This window comes from Erithacus rubecula (assembly GCF_903797595.1).
Source record: "Erithacus rubecula genome assembly, chromosome: 3".
Lineage (NCBI taxonomy): Eukaryota > Metazoa > Chordata > Aves > Passeriformes > Muscicapidae > Erithacus > Erithacus rubecula.
Window position 1 is genome coordinate 120,756,626 of NC_136689.1, and position 20,449 is coordinate 120,777,074.

Below are 20,449 nucleotides of genomic sequence, written 5' to 3' on the forward strand. Positions count from 1 at the left end.
CTCGGAGCGGCGGGTGCCGGTTGAGCGGCCGCGGCCCCGGCTCGGGGCACGCTGCTCTCAGCAGCCCGTGTCGGCCCGAGCCTCAGACTTCACTGGGCCCAGCGCTGCCGCGGGTGCTCCTCGGGCTGTTCCAGGGGGGAAACAAACAAACATGTTTTGTGTCTTATCTGTGTCTCTATTTGCGTCGTCCCTCGGCGCAGAGGCTGTTCCCGGAGGCAGAGCGATGGTAGCCCGGTTTCCCGAAGCACTTCGTGCACCCCGTAACCTGTTGGTGCCACTGAGGTTTCCTTAGCATCCACCACTTTTGTAAAAATCCACATTCCTTCAGAATTCAGTGTTTTCCCATCCCTGACCCGTGTGCACGCCTGTCCCCGAAGGTAATGCCCTCCCTTTCTGCGGCATGTCTCCAGTTCTAGGCTCCCCAGAGAGCGAGAGATGGAGGTCCTAGAGGGGATCCAGCAGAAAAACACAAAATTTATCAAGGGACTGGAACATCTCCCTACGGAGGAAAGCCTGAGAGAGTTGAGCCTCTTCAGCCATGAGAAGCACTGAGAGGAGCCTCACCAATGTCTATAAGCATCTTTCGGGAGGGTGCCAAGAGGCTGGGCCAGGCTCTTCTGCGGAGTACCAAGTAGAAACTGATGCACAGGAATTTCCACCTGAATATGAGGAAGAAGTTTTTTATTGTGTGGATGACCACGCAATCGAACAGGTTGCCCAGAAAGGTTGTGCAATCTCCGTCCCTGGAGATTCTGAGCAGCCTGGATGCAATCCTGTGCCGTGTGCTCTAGGATGACCTTGCGTGAGCAGGGAGGTTGGACCAGATGACCCACTGTGCATTCCGTGACATGGGAAGAAAGCAGGGGGAAGCACAGACTCGGCAGCCGCCTCCTCAGCGCAGGCCCGGGACCCTGCGGCGGAGCTCCTCCCGCCGCTCTGCCCGGCCCGGCGGAGCGCAGCTCGGGCTCCGCGGGGCCGCCCCCGGGCCCGCCCCGCCGCCAGGTGCGGGGCCGCCGCCCGTGCGCTCGGGAAGCGCTGTCACGGCGTGTGACAGCCGGCCGGGGAGGCAACTGAGGACCGGGCTGCCAGAGCTTTCCGTCGGCGGTGCCGAGCCGGGATCGCCGCCATGAGCAAGATCTCCAAGTTCTTCAAGGGGGGCGGCTCGGCCGCCTCCAAGGGCCGCGGGGGTCCCTCGCCGCAGGAGGCGCTGGCCCGGCTGCGGGAGACGGAGGAGATGCTCAGCAAGAAGCAGGAGTACCTGGAGACGCGGATCGAGCGGGAGCTGGCCATAGCCCGGCAGCACGGCACCAAGAACAAGCGAGGTGAGCGCGATTAAATCCCGGGCTGGAGCGCCCTGGGAGCGGGGCTGTGGCCGGGACACCTGGCTCGCAGGTGTGCAGTGTGTGCTGCGGCTGCGGGATCCGAGCAGCTCTCACCACTCGGGGCGGAATGGTGGGTTTGGACTTTGGCATCTATTAGCGTTTAATGAATTGTGGGCTCATGTAGCGGGATGGGAATTTGTTACTCCTGACAAATTTACTGTCTGTGGTTCCCTGTGCGATTCTCCTGTTCGTGCTTTGCACCACAGTCGGTGCAGGTAGCGGCTGGATACACGGAGGGCAAAGCGCTGCAGCTCAGGAGGGGCGGGGATCGCTGCCTGGGGGCTCAGCACTGGCTGGGCAGCCGGCCGACGAGATGAAGGATGTGCGGGTCTCCTGCATATTCACGAATCAATGCACATTATCCCCACTGATGACAGAACAAAGTGATGCAATTCTCTGTCCAAATAATGTAAAAGTATATCTGAAAAAAAAAAAAATATATATATATAGCTTAGAGCATTAGTGACTACTGCTCTGGGATGCTGTTAAATACAAAAGAGAGGATGCTAAGGGGTCAGAAGGTCTGTCTCCTGTGTATACTGATGTTGTCATCCCTGGGAAGCAAATGATGGTAGTCAGTGTCTTGGGATGTACAGGCCTCAGAGAAACAAGTTAATTACTTCCTGAAGTCACACAGGGGTCTATTTGTCTACTCTGAGCCGTATTTTAATTTAAATGCTTCAAGAACAGAAGAACATTTTGAAGTAAAAATTTGTGATGTAACAAGAAAGTAGATCTTTTGCCTTCTTGTTTTGTTACTCAGTAATGTAAAAAATAATGCCCTGTAACTTTGAACTTGTGTGGAGCTGTGTGTTAGAGGTGTCCTGGCTAGCCCTCTAATGGATTTGTAGTACTTTAGCATTTAATAATTATTAGCACAAGGCAGTTTAACTAAACTAACTTTTAGTGTAAAATCGTGGGTCAAGATGGAACAGATTTGAAGGCACAGTTAGGGGAATAAAGTCAGTTGAGAGCTCAGCTGAGCCAACTGCTCAAGAGGATGAGAGCTGTCACAATTGTCCCAGTCACTCTTTCTACTCCCCTGGCTTCAGCTGGAGTGTCTCTTGGTCCCTTGTTCAGGTACTGACACCTCTGTACTGTCACAGTGAGCTAGTTCAGGAGAGCAATCCAGCTGGAAGCTAATTTACTATGGGACAAAGTGACCAGGTGGCTCCTGGGGCTGAATTAATTTTGCAAAAGCCTGAGCTGCAGGGCTGGTGCAAGAAAACAGGTTGATTCCTATGGCTATGGCAATTCTTGGTTAAATCCAGACATGCTGCTCTGGAACTTCATCCTAAACCTAAACTGTAAGCTGGCACATTTACAAAAAGAAAAAGCATTTCCTGCCTTGCTCTTGCCCTTGTGCTGCTCCCTTCCTTTCCCTGAAGGGTGTGTTTCAGAAAGCTGGATATTGTAAAATATTATGTTTTCCTTTGTCTGGGTTATTTTTTTTTTACCTAGGATAGTTTAGATTCCACTTATCCAATTGTGTGCTTGTGTACCTGGTGTGCTTGTGCTTCACATGAGTGCTTGTGCACCTGTGAAGGAGAGAGTGGGGCACAGACAGGAATGAGAATTTGTTGGGAAAAGGTGGATCTGCTTCTGCTTTCAGCTGGTTATGGCAGTTTCAGGTGTGTGTTGGCCTTTTGCTTCAGGCATACAGCATTTGATATCTGAAGCTTTTCTCCCAGATTGTTTCCACAGCAGTGCTCAGTATGCAATTGCCCTAGTTCGTTATCTATGAAATTATTCATGGAGTTGCATTGCAAACTGTAGTGTTGAGCTGATCATGGTTAAAAATAACTGCCTTTTATTTTGTCATTTGCTCAGGGACCAACAGTTAAGAACAGTAAAGAGGCAAGAGTAGGGCTAAAAGTGTAGTGTGGCAGTTTTTATTCATGCGAAAAATGGTTCTAAAACCAACATGGAATTACCTAAGCACAGTGAGAGGAGAAGCAATATGAACCACATATTGTTTAAAATATAACCTTGCCGTGCCAAAGTGCTTAAATTTAGCAGGAGAGTCAGTGAACTTAAATAATAGTAATATGTCTTCATTTGGTATGTCAATTGCTTTGCAGTTTAATTACTGTTAATTTAGATATGACAGTATTTTAGTGTACAGTATTGTATAGCTCAAAGAAAATCTGTGCTAACCAGCATCTATTGTACCATTATGTAAACATACACACAAATGAGAGAATAAAACTTTGAACCTACATTGCTTATTGAAGTGAATGTTTCAGAGGGATATCACTGGTAATTTTTAATGTGGATTTTTTTTCTTAATTGCATCTTAATAGAAGCCTATGGAAACTAAAATGGGGCTGTCTGCAACTGGAGCAATATATATCTAGGGATAGAAAATGCAGCAAATTAACATGATCTCACTTGATTATTAGATGAATTAATCTGAGTCAGTTGCATGAACACAAGAGAGAGCAGATTCAAGCACCAGCAATTTCTCATGACTTCATATGACTCTTGAATGGGTTTCATGTGACATCAGTAGGATTAACTTAATCTAAAAACTGTAATGCTGTAGCTATGCAATAGATGTGAAACATCACTGAAATACTCCTGGCTTTTCCTTTGTGAAGTATCTCTGCAGTTCTTGTATCCAATCTGAAATTAGCTAGACTTTTGAAGTGATACATTTCCAGCATTACCCATTAGTATCTGATTGTAACTAGACCACTTCAGGTCTTTTTTGTTTGCTGAAATTCCTCCTGAAGAATTTATGTCATGAGAAGCAACATTTTTGTCACAGGTACAGGCTTCTGTTGTCTCTCCATTCCAGGAGCAAACTTTTTTTTATATCTCTTGCTGTACTTTTTTGGGGGTTTCTCAGTTTCAGCCAGTGCATAGCTGCCAACTCCATCTACATATTGGCTTTCCTTCTCCATTATTTGAAGGACATAGAAGAAAATTTAAAGAATGGGATGGGATACTGAATATTTGAGAACTTTGTTTAAAAGGAAATGTGTTTTCTGAAGCATGCCTGTAATTGTGAAAACAACATACACAGAAATGAGTGTTGTTTCAGCCCAGCATCTTTCACAAATCCTAAAAATATTAAAAAACTTAATAAAAAGAATAAAGTTAAGCCATCCAGAATAGGATTAAATTTTAACAGAAAGAACCACATAGTACTACTGAGGACAAAACCTATGAAGAAAGTGGGAATAACAGGGAGGGTTTCACAAGTAGATGCTGCTAAATATGTTGTATGTTATGTTTGGGCTGGGCTTATGATGTGTGTTATGTTTGGGCTGGGCTTATGTAGCCATGCAGCATTCCTGTTCAATGAGTTAGGTGTGACCAGCAGGCTGTGGAAGCCAAACAACGATCTGGTAGTTGTGTGCTGTGCTGGACAGGACAGTCATGCCTACAGCAGGCGGAGGGACAGGGTGGGAAGGAGGGTTTCTGGCAGGGTCATAAAGGAAAGCCCTTGGAGTGTCTTTGGTCTGTGAGTTACAGTGATTGTTCTCTGACTTTCATGATCACATTTCAAGTGTTTTGCCATGAACTGGAATACTTATAACTGGTCCAGTTTATTATTGTTCTTGATTGATTTCCTCAGTTGTAACTGCATATGGCTTCCTCCACAAGGCTTTAAGGACTTTGAGTGCTGATAATGAGCCTAATTAGGGCCCTATGATTTATATGGCCTCAGCAGCATTGCCTTTGGTTGTCCCGGAGTGAGGGAGATCAGAAGTCCATTAATCCCTTGCAGGCCTGAGGTGGGGTTTTGTGAACTGTATATCCAAGAGTGAGACCTGATATTTTCTCAGCAGTGTTATATCTTCAGAAGAAACACTCTTTTTCTACTTCAGTAGTTTCCTCATGGGAATTATAAGGATTATTACCCAGTTGTTTTATTTCTGCTTCAGAAGATGATGAGATTGTTGGTGCTTTCTGTATGGATGGATGTTGGTGGTGGGCTTGACAGGTAAAGGTGGTATTACTGCACTGTTGCTTTTCAGTCTGATCTGTCATGAAACCATGAGAAGGATGCCACAACTCTTCCTATGTCATTACTTCTGATTTTCCTTCTGGAATGTGGATATTCAGTATGGCCAGGATTCTTATTGCCCAGCTGGCCATTTCTGCTTCCTGAATAAAGTGTCAGCATTGTAGTGATACTGGAAAAGCTGCCTTCTGTATGTTAATAAAAGGAGTTCATTTATATGCAAACTTAAACTGACATCATAGCCTTCTTTTGTTCCAGACACCTTGACTATAAAATAAAACCTCATATTAAAAGCTGTGATTCCTAATCTATGAGCTGTATCCTGCTTACTGGATTCAGAAGTACAGGAAATGTGCTAAAACCCGGCCAACCACTGACTATTGTAAAATTCAGGAGCTGAATTGGCTTCTTTGGAGCACAAAGGAAGAAGTGTATGAGACTGGTTTTAATTTTTTTTTTTTTTTTTTCCTGGAGAAGCTCTCCACCTCTTCCTGAATGAATTGGTGTTAATTACATTTGCTTCCTCAGACTCTACCTCTGCTCAAACTCATCCTCTCCAGGCTGTCTTCCTTCTTTGAGATCTTTGGAATGGGGAACACAATTTTTCAGTGCCATTCTTAGACTTTCAGTGAAGTGAGTTTGTGTTTGCTTCTCAATTTCATTATATTTTAATACATATGTTCTTCTCCAGTTTGGTAATTAGAATGTGGTAGCATTATAAAGCAGAAGCATTTCAATCCTGTAAGACTTGCACACAAATTTGAAAATGTTTGTAATATGCAGTAAAAAAGTATAGAAGTTCTAGGTACTTTGTAAAACACAGAAAAATAATTTTCAAATAACAAGAAAATTCTCATAAATTAGTGATAAGAGCTACTGTAGCAAAATAACTTGCAATAAAGGGTGTTCATTTAACAAAAATCAGAAAAATATTATAGCATGGTATGAAAATTTATAATGCTTCAATTGATAAGGAAGGAGTATGAATTTATTTCCTATGAAGTGCTTTATTCGATAAGTCACTGGTAGAACTAGAGAACAGGAAGATCATATGTTGTGCCACAATAATTAGGAAAAGCTGGTTGTGAATAGCTGAAGTCACAGAGAGTTTAGCATCTCCTGTGTTTTCTTGCTTTGGGTGTGGTTTAATTAAATGATCTTAAGGATTTTGAAAGCTGCTTTGTGTGTAACTGAGGAAATCAGTTTTCTCTGTGAGCAGCCAATAATAACAGCATCATTGCAGAGTCCTGTTTTTTAATAACTCTGACTAGAAAGACTGCCCCAAGGTAGATGCTTGCTCCAGCTGAAGTCTTTCTGCATCAGCTCCTTAGTGCTCCTCTGTCCACAGGGCCTCAGTTCCCTCTGGCCCAGCTGCTGTTACACACAATTTCATTTACATGTTACATTTGCCTGGAACCTCTAGCTTCCTAACCTAAGAATCCAGGATCAAATTTGATCCAATGGAAGCTGAAGTGGCTGGTGTCTTAACTCTACCAATACTAAGCATAAATAAGTAGGGAAATAATAAGTCAGTAAACATTGTTTGGGATTAAATCAAAATTAAGTATTTTAGGACTGCCAGTGAGAATTTTATAATTCTTACATTTGCCGTGTGTATGGCATCATCTGGTGTTGGTGCAACTTCTTTGGAATATGCATGATCCTTGAACCATTTCCCAAAACCTGGGAAAATCTTGGATTTGAATGCCACGATTAATCTGTTGGGATTGTGGTTTGCTGTCCTGAAACATCTACTGCAGGTGGTGGAAGGCATCTTAGCCTGTCTGTCCTTGTGCAGCTCATGATGAGCAATTTTGATAATGTTGATTCAAGCATTTGTCAACAAACCATTATTTTTTTAGTGTGCTCCTCCCTGGGAGGAATCCTGATTTCATTTGAAAAGTTGTGTACCCCAGTGTCAAGGCTCAGTGTTATTGCACCTGGGCAATTTTAACAGGATTGCAACAGTAGCTGCTGCTGTTGGTTGAGTTTGGGGGGCTGCAGGACTGATGGGGCTTGCAGGCTCTGAATCTGTTAAAAAAATTAAATGTGGGAGATGAGGGAAGGAATGGGGGTGCTAGTAACATTGGAAAAAATCAAACAATGGGTTAACTCAGTCTCTTGGTTTTGTTTGGTGGGGTTTTTGTGCCTGGCACATGTGTAGGTGGGAAAGGACTGTCATCAGGAAATGCTTGTGGCAAAATTGTGTGTGTTCCACACCCTGAGGCCAGGAGAAAGTTCTTTTCTCCTCATGCTTGTCACGTGCATTTATTCTGGTAATGATTTACTCTGGGCAGAGTATGCTGCTCGTAACTTAGTGAATATAAAAGACTAATCTCAATTTACAAAGATAATAGGCTGTAGCTGGATTTGACTGTGCCCATGTCTACAAAGTTCTTTAAGCTTTCAAATTCTAAGGTTTAAAGATCATATTCCTAAGTGATTGTAAAAAATACATGAGCTAAAAGCTGCAGAAATGCAAATCCTCCTCTGATCTAACCCATCTGCCTGGCTGGGAACTGTGCAGTTATTGCTGCTGAGACAAAGTTCAGAAAGCGCCATTGGTGGAGTTGTGGTTATCATGGCAGATCTTCTTACACTCTCTTCCTTAGGTTTTACTTGCATTTTGCAGTGGACTCTTTTCTTCTCTCATCTGTTTCCTCCCTTCTGCCTTCTCTCTGATGTTTTTCTTTTTCCTTCCCGTCTTCCCTGCTTTTCCTGTGTGCATAGGATGGAGTTCAAGATCTCCCACAGTGGAGGAAGAAGCTGATTTTCCTTGTGGTGCTAAAAGGAGTTAATCTAAAAGAGGCTTCCCAGCATGTTCATGCAACAGCCTGTTGGTGAATAACAGGCTGCCAGTCTGGTGTGGTCAAAGTTTGTCTCCCTCATAGTAAGGTAGGAGGGTGATAATTATAAATTCTTCAGGTCAGCTTGATGCTGAACTACTTGTGCTTGCATTTGTTATCAAAACACACAGTGCATTTTGCCTCTTCCCATTCCAGCTGCCTTACAAGCACTGAAGAGAAAAAAGAGATACGAGAAACAGTTGACTCAAATTGATGGGACACTTTCGACCATTGAGTTCCAGAGAGAGGCATTGGAAAATTCCCACACCAACACAGAAGTGCTCAAGAATATGGGTTATGCTGCACAAGCCATGAAAAAAGTACATGAAAATATGTAAGTGTTTTCTAGTAGTTTCCAGGTTGAAATTACTAACCACTTTAAAATTATTCCATTACTACAGACTGTTGTATCAAGTTAGATAGTTTTGGCTTCATTTTTGGTTTGGGCATTGAATGTCAGGAATGCTGTTAGTGCTATACTGTTATATTTGGCAGAAAAATAATAATTCTTTTCCTAACAATGAATCTAGAAGGAAGTTCACTTAACTAGTGAAATTTGTTTTCTTAAGTCTGTGTTGGCAGTGGAGAGTGGCCTCTGCCCTTGGTTTGTCTAGAAGAAAATCTAGTCATGGAAACTAGGTAGACTCTTCCTCAGAATCCATAAGCTGGAGTGTGGGATCCAAAGTACTAATTAGATCCACCTCCTTTCCCCCCACACCCCTTCCATAAAAAATAATTACTTTTTTATGTTCATATGTCCTATATTATTTCAAGGGGTGTTTTTCTGCCTGAATAAACAGGTTTAAAACAGAAGAGTTGTTCTGGGAGAAATAAACAGGAACTGAAACAATAACAAAGTTAACAATAAGGGGAAACCTTTAAATGGGGTTCAATTCTGTTAAGTTCCCCCCAGTTCTGGTGAAACCTTCACATCAAAAAAGATGCATAAAATCATAGAATATTTTGGGTTCAAAGGGACTTTTAAAGATAATCCTGTCCAAACACCCTGCAGTGAACAGGAACATCTTCAACTAGATCAGGTTGCTCAGAGCCCATCCAGCCTGACCTTAGATGTTTCTAGTGATGGGGCATCCACCATTTTTGGACAACCTGTGTTGGTGCTTCACCACCCTCATTGTAAAAAACTTCTTCCTTGAATCAGATCTACATTGACCCTCTTTTGGATTAAGGCTGTTACCCTCTGCCCTTCACAACAAGCCATGTAAATATTTATCCCCATGTTTCTTATGAACCCCCTTTAAGTACCAAAAGGCCTGTAAAGATGCTGACCTTGGGGGTCTGCCCATGGGCTGTGACTGGCTGGCAGAGGTATGAGGAGCACAGAGAGGGGGAGGCACACTCTGCTGCAGTTTGACTTCTGTTATAATCCCAACATGGAAGTGGCTGGACTGGGTGTAGGTGAGGTAAATTATTCCCTGTGAATTCTGCTGTTTATAGAGTCATGGGCATAAAACCAAAAAAGGGTCTGTTCAAGTGAGTGTGTTCTGTAGGATTTGAATGATGTATCTTTAAAAGAAATGTTTCCATGTTACCTTGCCAGGGATTTGAACAAAATTGATGATTTGATGCAAGATATCACTGAACAGCAAGATGTTGCCCAGGAAATTTCAGATGCTATCTCGAACCGAGCAGGCTTTGGTGATGAGTTTGATGAGGTTAGTACTTCAGGCCTGGAGTTTTAACTCCATAGTTATTTTGCTGTGCAGTGGTTTGTTTCTCCAGAAGTGTGGATGTGAAATTCCTTGTTCTAGCTTATGCTATATAGTGCAATTGCATCATTTTAATATAAATATAAAAATTAAATAAAACTATTATATATATGAAATATGTAATATACTAAATTAAAAGCTCAAATGTAAAAAATATTTTTATTTTTTTATAAATTTTAAGAAAAGCATTTTTAACTGCACTCCTGTAGTTATTGTTCTCATTTGAACCTTGGAAGAAGGTCACTAAAACATATAATTTGTACTACTCCAAGTGGATACTGAAACATATAATTTCTTGTTGCTCCAAATAGACATCCATGTGACTTAAGTGCATGTCCCTGTGTCATGGGCAGGCTGATGTTCATAATTCTGAATATTTGGACCATTTTTTAAGGTCTTTTTGGGTACTTGGAGATACAGGTCCTTTCCCTGTTGCCCAGACCACAAAAGTAGATCTGAGAGGTAGAAGTAATACCTGTTGGAGGCAATAAGGTTTCATTCTAGAGCTCTTTTCTTCTGAAACTCCCACAAGGCATTTAGGACCTTCTCAAAATTTTTTGCAGTAGCTTTCATCCAGTGCTCCTAGATTTGATTTTGTACATCTAAACAGGATATAACTTATTTCTGATCCAACCATGGCTGAGGTCAAGGGTCAAGGTTACTCAAAATTCTTGTAATCTGTGGAATGCAGAGATGGATATCAAGTTCAATATCACAACCAGTTTTGTTTTGTTTTAGAATTTTGTTTCAAAATGCCCAAGCACTAAGAATCATTTGAAGAATGTTCAAATCATTCACACTATTCCCAACTGATTTGTTCCTATGTGCCCAAATGGACAAAAAAGAAAAATGTAAATGCTATATTACACATATTTACTTGACTGGGAGGAAGAGGAAGTTTCATTCAGAAGTTCTAATTTATTGAAAATAAGAATGATTCTTTGTACTTTGTTCCCATTACCTGCTTTCCTGTATTTCCACTTTGAATGTAAATGGGCTTTCCAAGAAGTCATTACTGGCACAAGGGATGGGATTTGGCCTGAGCTTCAAACTATTGAAAAACATCCTGCCACCCCAAACAGTGGTACAGTGTCTTACTGTTCAACTGTGCTTAACTTTTTTGGAGTCTGGGCTTAGTAACCATGTTGTAGATTGACCTGGAAGTTCCTAAGGGATAGCAGTTGCAGCTGATGTGCATTGTTCCTGTTTGGGAAATAAGCCCCTGTCACTTGGAGCATCATTGTATCAGCTTTTGCATAGGAGCCTTATATACTTACAGCACTTGGAAGTGACTGGAAAACCTGGTTTGCAGGCTACTGCACCTTAAGAGTGCTAGAATCAATTACTCAATTACTAGGATATAAGGTGGTTTTTGTTGAAGGACAGTATTATAATTTTTTTTTGAGGGATGTTTTTTCCATGCACTTGGATGCATTTTCTGTTTCTGCACCATGGCTGTAAGGAGACCATGGAAGCATATGGTATCTCCTGCTCCAGACAGGCACAGGAACATAGAGTTCCTTCTCCCTGGGTTGGCACACTTAAGTATGTTTGCCTTAAATGATAAAACCATGATAAAGTAAATCCAGGTATAAAGTTCTGTGGTGGCTATGCAACTTTAGTTTTAACTTCTACATTGGTTATAAACAAAGTATAAATGTATAGGCAAAGCCCATTTCAGTACCTAATTTCTCCTACTTTACTACTTTTTTGACACTTCCTCTGCCCCTCTCCAGTTGTTTTTGCCCATTGTTTCTTTTAAACCATTTTATCCATGTGGCAAAGATCCATTTCTCTGCAGATATGTAACATTTAGCTTCCTTTCTTTGGGAAACTTCAGCCAAGGAATAAGTTCCTTGCTTATTAAAAAAGCATACAGCCTTTTTATTTTTAGCTTTGTATGAGTGGATTAGATCATCTGTCCAATTCAGCCTCTGCACCTAAAAGCCCACGAGTGCTGTGTGCTTTAAGAGTGAGTAACAGGACCCAGGAGGACAATTTTGATTCCAGTGCTGCTTTGAAATCACATATAATCCTGGACTTACGTGATAGGGCTGAAGTGTAATGTTTAATGACAGTCTGCCTTATAACCAGTGGAAGGTGAAATGGAGAAATGGCACAATAAAGTTAAAATCCATTGAAGAGTACAGGCTCTAGTTTTGGAACAAATCTGTTTTTACTCCCTTTTTACTCCCATATTTGCCTTTTTGGCATGTATTGTACTGCTGTTAGTTTTGTTTCTAATTTTATTCCTTGTCCTGTTTCTAACTTTCATTGTCCTACTTTCAATGTTCAATTAAAATTTACTTAATTGTCAATACTTAGTAAAAATTGCACTTTTAATATGCTGTTTCTTGATATATCCTTTCAGGTGTAAACTGTTTTTTTCAGTAGTACTTTGCTTCATGGTGGTTAAATGTGCCCTTGCGTGTGATCACTGTCAGTATTTGTAAATAATGTTTTCCTTGAATTTAGGATGAGTTGATGGCAGAATTAGAAGAACTGGAGCAAGAAGAACTGAACAAGGGAATGAGAGATGTCAGGTTGCCAAGTGTTCCGTCCACATCGCTGCCTTCTCGCCCTGGTAAAATGCCTATTTGCCATTTTGCATTTCTCAAGATTAAGCCATGCTGTGAGAAAGGGGAGAGGAAAAGAGGGTTTCAGGGATGCATTTAACTCTGTTATAACTTTTAAATTTTTATAAATTCCTTTTCCTATTTTTGTATCTGCTTAACAGAAAAAGAAGAGTGGGATTCCATTTTGTTGTGTTAAAAAAAAAGCATTTGTGACCAAATTCTCTGTAGATTTGAGGTGACAAACTTGGGGATCTTGACCTGACACATATCCTGATGAATCTCCTACTGAAATGTAGTCAAATCATTGAGGAATGATTTTTTTTCCTTTTCTTTCTTCTTTTTGGCAATTAAATCCTTAGTCTCTTTCAATTAGAGACTGACCCAGATTCCAAATGTTTGCATCATAAAGATCCAGCTTCGCAGGGTAGTGGTTTGATATTTTCCACTGGTATTTTAATTATAAATGAAGGAGGTGTTGGGAAGTATACATATTTAAAGACATATTTTCATTCCTTTGCTTGCTTTCTGCTGAACAGTCTTATTCCTGGTATTAAGCTGTAGTTTCATTTTTCTGTAGTTCCACCCTGTTTGTTTTGAATTCAGCCAGAGGCAGTCAACTTTTACTACACTTTTCACTGTCAGTTGAAAGGCTTGCTATGCACTGATATTAGTAAAAGAATATAAATGCTTGATGGTAAGGGCAGCACACATGTGACACAGGTTGTTCATGGTTTCTGCTGCAGAACAGGTTACCTAGACCAGCTTAACTCAGATACTGTGATATGTGTTTTGGTAGATGATACTTATTTCCTGAGAAGCAGTTTAAAATGTTCAGGCTGAGACTATGGCCTCATCCATTGAACTCAGTTGCAGAACATCTAGGAAAAAAAATTAGAAAAACAGTGAAAATTCAGTCTGGCCATTTATAATTTGTTCATATATTGTCTTCCATATCCATATCCAGCTGTTCCAGCTGACATTTTTATTAAACCCAGACCATCTCGATGTGCTTCTCACTATTTTAATTTTCTACTTCATCCATCTATATGGTCACTTCAGGCAAGATGAGCTGGTTGCAATTATATAGTTCAAGGCTGTAAAAAAACTGGCTTATGTTTGCTGAAACTCTCTGCTTGCTGTTAACACAGCAACAGCAAAATCAGACCAGGTGATTGATCTATAATGCTTCTTATTGGCCTGTTGCTCTCCTGATTTTGAAGATGAGGAAACTGTAATGGAGTGAGGCATAGTGACCTTCCCCAGTGACACACTGAGCTGTGACACCTGCAGAACAGGGCCTGAACCTGTGGTCCCCCATGTGCTTCTCCCACCTTTAGCTGCTGAAGGTGGTGGCTGCAGTTCCCCTCAGGACAGTGGCTGCTGGTCCTGTGGCTGCCTCAGGCAGGAGCCAGCTGGCTGCTGTGGAGGTGCACAAGCAGGTGTTCCAGCACACAGGACCCAGTAACAGTGTGCCACTGGTGCCTGGAGAAATGCCAGTCCTGATGTGCACAGCCCACAGATGGAGGAGGCAGCCTGAGGTTGAACCTGGGCTCTTGGGCATCTAGTCTGCAGGTCAGCAAATGAAGACAATTTGGGTGAGGTTTTAGTTTAGTGAATGCAGATGATGTGTGATAGCAGATTTGGGTACAAAGTGTGTGTGGGACCTGATACAGAGCTGGGAATTGCTGTTGCTGTGAACACAGCAGTTAACTGATGTCACCTGAGAAAAGCAAGTTCAGGAATGTCCTTCTCCATTTAATAAATGACACCACCCATTTAAATGGGATGAGTTCATTCAGAGATTTGCATGTGCAGAACTTCTCAGCATTATTTAGAAAAGTAGTCGGATGTGCAGCTGGCCAGGGTAGGTCACTTTTGCTCATTTATGTGGTGGTGAGAGAACTGACAGCATTCTTGTGGGCCTTTTCTGGCTGTGACAACCTTGAGAAACAAAATGTGTTTTTCTATGTGAGTGTTTCAGTAGGAATGACATCAGACCCATGTTGTGAACTTTAAGGTTCTATGGGAAATAATGATGGGGCAAAATAGTCACATCTCTTATGAGCTTCATTCCTGCATTGCTCATGTTCAGCTTGCTACTCAGTAAATTGGTCTGAGATCTTCAAACAGAAAAGCACTGTGCCTCATGCTAATGGTTCTGACTGTTACATTAGTTGATGGTTATTGTCTCTTTATCTGCAGCATCGACCAGGAAAAGAGCAGAGGATGAAGATGAAATGAAGAAACTGGCTGCCTGGGCTTCATAGGACCATGGTCTTTTTATAACACCAAACATTACAGTGCAGAATGTAAAGAGCTGTACTGCTGTTTTATAACCACACTGATTTAGTGTGGTTGCATTTCATACAGGCTGGGGAGTTTTGGCACATCTCGCTGAGACTAGTGCTACTGCCATATTACAAAACTAGCTTAAAAACCAGCAAACAAAAGAATTAAGTAGTTACCTAAACCTTCAGGCATCTTTTTTTTTTTTGTTTTGTTTTGTTTTGTTTCTCCCCATCCTTGTCAAGAGATTAGTTTTATTATAGGTTTTTAATAGGTGCTATCTTACTGTATCTGTTGGTTTGTAAAACCTGTATGCCTCACTTATGCTCAAACTGGATTAATTTTTGAAATGAGAAAGTGAAGTAAGTCATCAGAGCCCTATAACTAGAGGGTTATTTGGTTCAGACTATTTGAATATTAGCAAAACAGCTTAATACATGTATTCACTTGCAAGTTCTTTGAGCCCAAGAACTAATAACTATTCATTTGGACATGAAGATTCAAACAGTCTGCCTGGAGCAACTTAAGGTGTGCTAGATATTAGGAGGAAGCTCTTCTGTAGGCTTATTGAAGTGGGATGTGTTATTTGTTTTATTTTAATTGGCCAAAATGTCCCATGCACTTCTATAGGTCAATTTGAATTGTATTTTGGATTATTTCTGACTAGTTTACAGAATTGATCAAGGAAAGCAAAATGTCTAGGTTCTTACAGATTCCTGCCAAACACTACTGATTATCATGAACCCTGTCAAAAATCCAGAAGAGATTTGACCTTCCTGTGTTCTTCTCCTCTACCTTGTCTTTTTAGGATGAGTCTTTGTATGATAATACTCATTCTTATCAAAGGGATTAGCAACACATTTTTAATTATACAGTTGCAAAATAGTTTTAATTTCTGAGCATCTGGTTCTTTTCTCTTACTCAGTTGGTGAATGGAAATAATACCAGTGTGTTGCATTTGCAGTGCCTTTTAAAATCCTGGTTAAAAGATGATTCTGGGTTGTTGTAACACAGTAAATAGCTAGGAAGGAGTTACAGCATACTGCACTGGGTTACTAGTAAAGTTGGTGTGTTACTGTCCAGCTGACAGTGTTTTAGCATAAGGACCAAATGACACTCTTGAGTGCTGAACTACTACATACATAGAGAAGTTGCTGTTCAAATACAACCCAAAAATTAAATAGGCTGCTTTGTACTAACAAAGCTTTAAATGAGTCTTAAGCTTTATGCTAGTAGCCTGCTCTCAATCACAGGGAAATAGTAAAACACTGTGGAGTTCCTAGGGGTGTAGGAAGCAGGGTCCTTGATCTAGGTTTCTTGTTTTCAAATGAATTTAAATTTGTGATGACTGAACCACCTGAGGAATAGTGGTGGACTTGGTTTCTGTAGATCTTCAGTAAAGAAGACTGACCCCTTCTCCTGCAGGCTTTAGCCTGTGATTTGTTGGGTGTTCAGCTTCAACAGGCTTCAGTAGCTTTCAGTGTAGTGAATCTTAGGTTAAGTATAAGCAAAGATGTGTTTGTTTCTAGACATTGCCTGCTCAGAGCCTTTCAAGTTGAGCCCCACAGATGGAACCCAAAATGTATAAAACCTGTTGAGAAATTGACTTTTTCAGAACTTTCATTCTCTGTGGAAGAATTGCTTTTGGATTGTATTTGTATGAGAGCTGAATCAAGCCTTGCCACTTCAGATAATTTTCTTACTGGAAAAAAACAGGTGTGTTAATTCTGTTCCAAAATTTGGAGGTATCAAGAAAATTATCCCTTTTTATTGAGAGTAGAGAAAGTTTGGCATTATTTAATTTTTGTTTTAAATACAAAATCAAAGAGGAAAAGAAAAGACATACAGAACTTCCTAAAATTTAAAAATACATGTTCAACTCTCAAGGAGTAGGAAAACAAATACCAACAAAATGCTACTTGGTTTTAATGCTTGCTGAAATTCAGCATGAGATGCTAGCTGAAAGCAGGAATATTTAGTAAAACAGCAAACATTCTAAGTTATTTCAAATCAATTTGCTAACCTTTCTGGCTAGAATCCTGTGTTCAGAGTGTGCAGTTTATGCAGGTCTCCGAATTGAGTGCAGAACATATTGACACATATTGTGTGTGTGACTGTGCAAGGCTGGCAGTGTGCTTGTGGACACTTCTGGTATTTCTAAATACAAGGCCATGCCAACATAGTCCCATAGTTTAGAAAAGCTGGCTTCCAGCCTCTGTTCTTGGTTGAATAAGTAGTTTAACAATGCTTAGCTCTTATGTAGCATTTGGCATATTTGAAGTGCTCTACAAGCTAATGGGTCTCTAAGCATCCATTTTGATACTAAAGTGACTTTCAGTCTGCTGTGGAGAATGTGGGCCTGCTGTTTTTGAATAAGAACTTTCTATGTGAACACCCCTTACTGGAGACAAAAAAATTCTGTAGAGAAGATCTCCTTTTGCAAACCAGCATTTCACTGCTGACCTCCAGCAATGTTTTGGCCAAGTGTTGATCCTGAAGAAGCTTCAGGTGTGTTCAGTTTATTAGTCTCAGACCAAGCACTTTACAAACCAAATTTTTGAAAGGTGAAGAAGTGAAACTGTATATTCAAGTGAGCTGCTCTGAAAGCTTATGTATAGTGGCTGGTGATCCTTAAAGACAGACTTATGTACCAGTTCACAGGCCAGGAGGTGAGGTTGGTGAAATTGTACTCAGAAACACTGTAGAGATGTACAGAAACCAAAATACACCATGGACCTCTGTAACTGGAGTGTTTGTTGCCATATTTTTTTGGGACACCAGTTTTCTTCAAGGGCAAAGTTGTAGGGTTTTAATTCAGCTGGGGGAGTGGCTCTTTCCTGTGTAAATTCAGATAACATTGGGACAAATGGCTCTTTCTTTTTTGAACATATGCCTGTCTTCGTGCCAAGATGGTATTTGTTTAGTATGTAAGCAGTCGAGAGTGAAGAGTGTCAATGTGTTATTGTGAATGTACCCTATTAACTGGAACATATTTTATAGGAGGACTGTGGCAGCAGATGGTGTACTATAACTGACTTCCTTTCTTGTTGCTTATTTATTCTGAGATTGTATTTTTCTCCTGACAGGCTTAGACATTTTTAACCTGGATCGCTTTAAAAAGGGGAAAATATATTAGTAAAATGTAAAACCAAATCATATTTGTGTATATATACATGCTGTAAATAAATATTTTGGTGTCATGTTTGTGTTACATGATTTTATTAAATTGCTTTTCCTATCAGGGTGAATTGTAAGTACCCTCCTTACTTTGTCATCCTCTTTTAAAGGATGTGAGAATATTTTGGAACTTTTTTGGATGTATTAATCTTTCAGCAGCCAGTTAAAATTCAAGAATTCTTTGAAGTTATTTGGTTTAAAAAACAACCAATGGAAAACCCCACCCCAGTGTAAGCTGTGATGTTTGGGCTGCATTCCTTCACACTTAACTATTGTGTTGCAAGAAATTATTTTAAAGTGATATATTCAAAATACCTTCTTCTCCTCCTCTCTGACCCAAAGATCTCATAATTGTTTCAGAAATATGTGTTTTTCACTTTCCAGGCCTTACATGAAAGGAGAAGTATCAGGTCTTTTAAAAATAAAAAAGTAAAAATATGATAGGCAAGGATGAAGTGAGACAAATACAAAAGGTATTTTTTCATTCATCTTACTCTGTTTAAAGTCTGTGTGTGTGTATAGTGCCTCACCTTTAATGTACACACACATATATTTACATATATGTATGAAATCCTGGAGCAGTGATTTAGGACCACCAGTCATTATCTGGTGTGGAAAGGTTTCAATTGCTCAATTAACTTCTCTTTTCCTCTTTGTTAATCCTAAGGGCTTTGTCACAAAATGCCAAGGAGCTGCTGTAGTATGAGCACTGCTCTCTGTGTGTACAGCTGTGGGGAGTGGAAGGATGAGTGTGCAGGGGGAATATTTAGAAAACCTTACCATATTTCAGGATGTAGAGCTTCGATTTTTCTAATTATGTCATTGTTTTTGAAACATAAGAAGAAAAAATTAGTCTCAGAAGTTATTTAGCAGTACATCTTAGAAATTAATAGTAGTAGCATAATAAGTAGCATAACCTCAGGTATTTTCTCACATCTTTCCCCATTGCAGAGACTGTGGCAAGACCCACCTTCATAGCACTGTTGAGTCAGGTGTATATTGTAGGGAAAATATAGCTAGTTTATGTGGCTTTGATCATAGTTTAAATGGTTTGTCTTGTTACCAGCATGTAATTACCTGGTCACCACTGAACTATACTCTTAGGATCAATATCTACAGATAAAACTAGATTATGTAGTTATGAATTGCTAATATCAGAAATATCAGACCAACCCTGTATATCTGAGATGATTCTGTCAGGCAGGGTCACACACCCCTCTGCTGCCCTGCTTCCCTCCTCTCCTGTACACTGCACTTGGGTTTTTGTGTTTTGCTTCTATCTATCCTTGCTGACTTTCCCCCCTGCAACTAGAAGTCTTCTGGTAATTCCCTGATTGCTGTTTAGTACAGTTAATTGTCAAATATCTCTTTATCAAGACAAACCTTGGGCAAATGCCATTTTGGAGAGTTTGGGCTTGACACTCACCCAGCCCGTTACAGCCTGTGCTGCCTCTGCAGCCACTGCTGCTTGGGGTGTTTTTAGGGAAGCAGGGTATTCCTCAGCTGGCTTTCTCAAAGGGCAGGCATCCAATTCTCCTAGGATTGAAAGGCAAGGTGAGGATCTGTGATCTGAGCTAAATTTCATCAAATGGGTGTTAGGCCAGTTGTCTGAGCTGGTGGTCTGCTCCCATGGAGGTGATAGGTGTCAATACCTCCCATTCCCATTGCTGTGACATCAGCTTTCACCATGTGAGTCATATGGGGCAAGGAGTGTTTTGTGGGTTCAAACAGGATTTACATAAACACCCCAACTCTACCCTGACTTTAGCATCCTTTTCTCAAAAAATTAAAATTGTACTTTAGAAGTAAAATGAGAGTTCAGATACATTTAATTTATAAAAACATCCAGATATCTTAGTTTTACTTTTCTACTCAGCTTACTAAAGAGACCTTGGTGCAGCTGCTGAAACTAAACCCAGCTGGGACTGCAGATGTATAGGCATGTGTAGGGCTGTTGTATTACCCTATAGCTATTGTCTGTTCCCTGCGTGTATTTGGGGTGTTGGAGTGCCTGGTGTGGCTGCTGTGCTGCCCATGGTGAGCTCCATCAGGGCTGGGACTCTGCAGACCTCCAGGAGGAGCTCTGGGCTCAGCATACAGCAAGAAACTCCAGCAGGCTGGAAAGGCTGCACTTTTCTCACAGGACCTGATTTCAGTCTTTTTGCTCATTCTGGAAGAAAAGGCCTGCTTGGAAGTGCTGCTCAAAAACCAGGGGTGAAACCCTCTCACTCTTCCCACTCCTCCCACAAACTCCCATTTGGTCAGAGCTAAAATGATAAATTTTAAATACTAACCCACCCTCTCAGCTGCTTCTCTGGCTTCCCTTTTCTTCCTTTCCCCTATGGCCACCTTGGCACCCAGCTTTGTTCCCTGCTCTGGACTGATGCAGGAGCTCAGAAGCAGATCATGCAGCAGTTTACCATCCCCTCTCTACACACTCATGTAAGGCAAAGAGCTAAGACCAACCTCAAAGCTTTAA

At 41.0% G+C, this 20,449-nt stretch overlaps 1 protein-coding gene across 1 annotated transcript; it reads left to right on the forward strand.

Moving 5' to 3' along the window:
* Positions 1-908: 908 nt before the first annotated feature.
* CHMP4C (charged multivesicular body protein 4C) lies at positions 909-17,993 on the forward strand. Its single transcript, XM_079300085.1, has 6 exons — positions 909-1,322; positions 8,358-8,535; positions 9,763-9,877; positions 12,407-12,515; positions 14,710-15,798; positions 15,853-17,993. Exons 1-5 carry the CDS (start codon positions 1,127-1,129, stop codon positions 14,772-14,774), a joined length of 663 nt encoding a protein of 220 aa, XP_079156211.1. The 5' UTR covers positions 909-1,126; the 3' UTR covers positions 14,775-15,798; positions 15,853-17,993.
* Positions 17,994-20,449: the final 2,456 nt, after the last annotated feature.

Bases quoted from the DNA above. Each gene is read 5' to 3' on its own strand.
- CHMP4C (XM_079300085.1), top strand. From the start codon at position 1,127: ATGAGCAAGATCTCCAAGTTCTTCAAGGGGGGCGGCTCGGCCGCCTCC. The intron at 8,536-9,762 runs GTAAGTGTTTTC...TTACCTTGCCAG, and splicing joins AAAAAAGTACATGAAAATAT to GGATTTGAACAAAATTGATG. The intron at 12,516-14,709 runs GTAAAATGCCTA...CTTTATCTGCAG, and splicing joins ATCGCTGCCTTCTCGCCCTG to CATCGACCAGGAAAAGAGCA.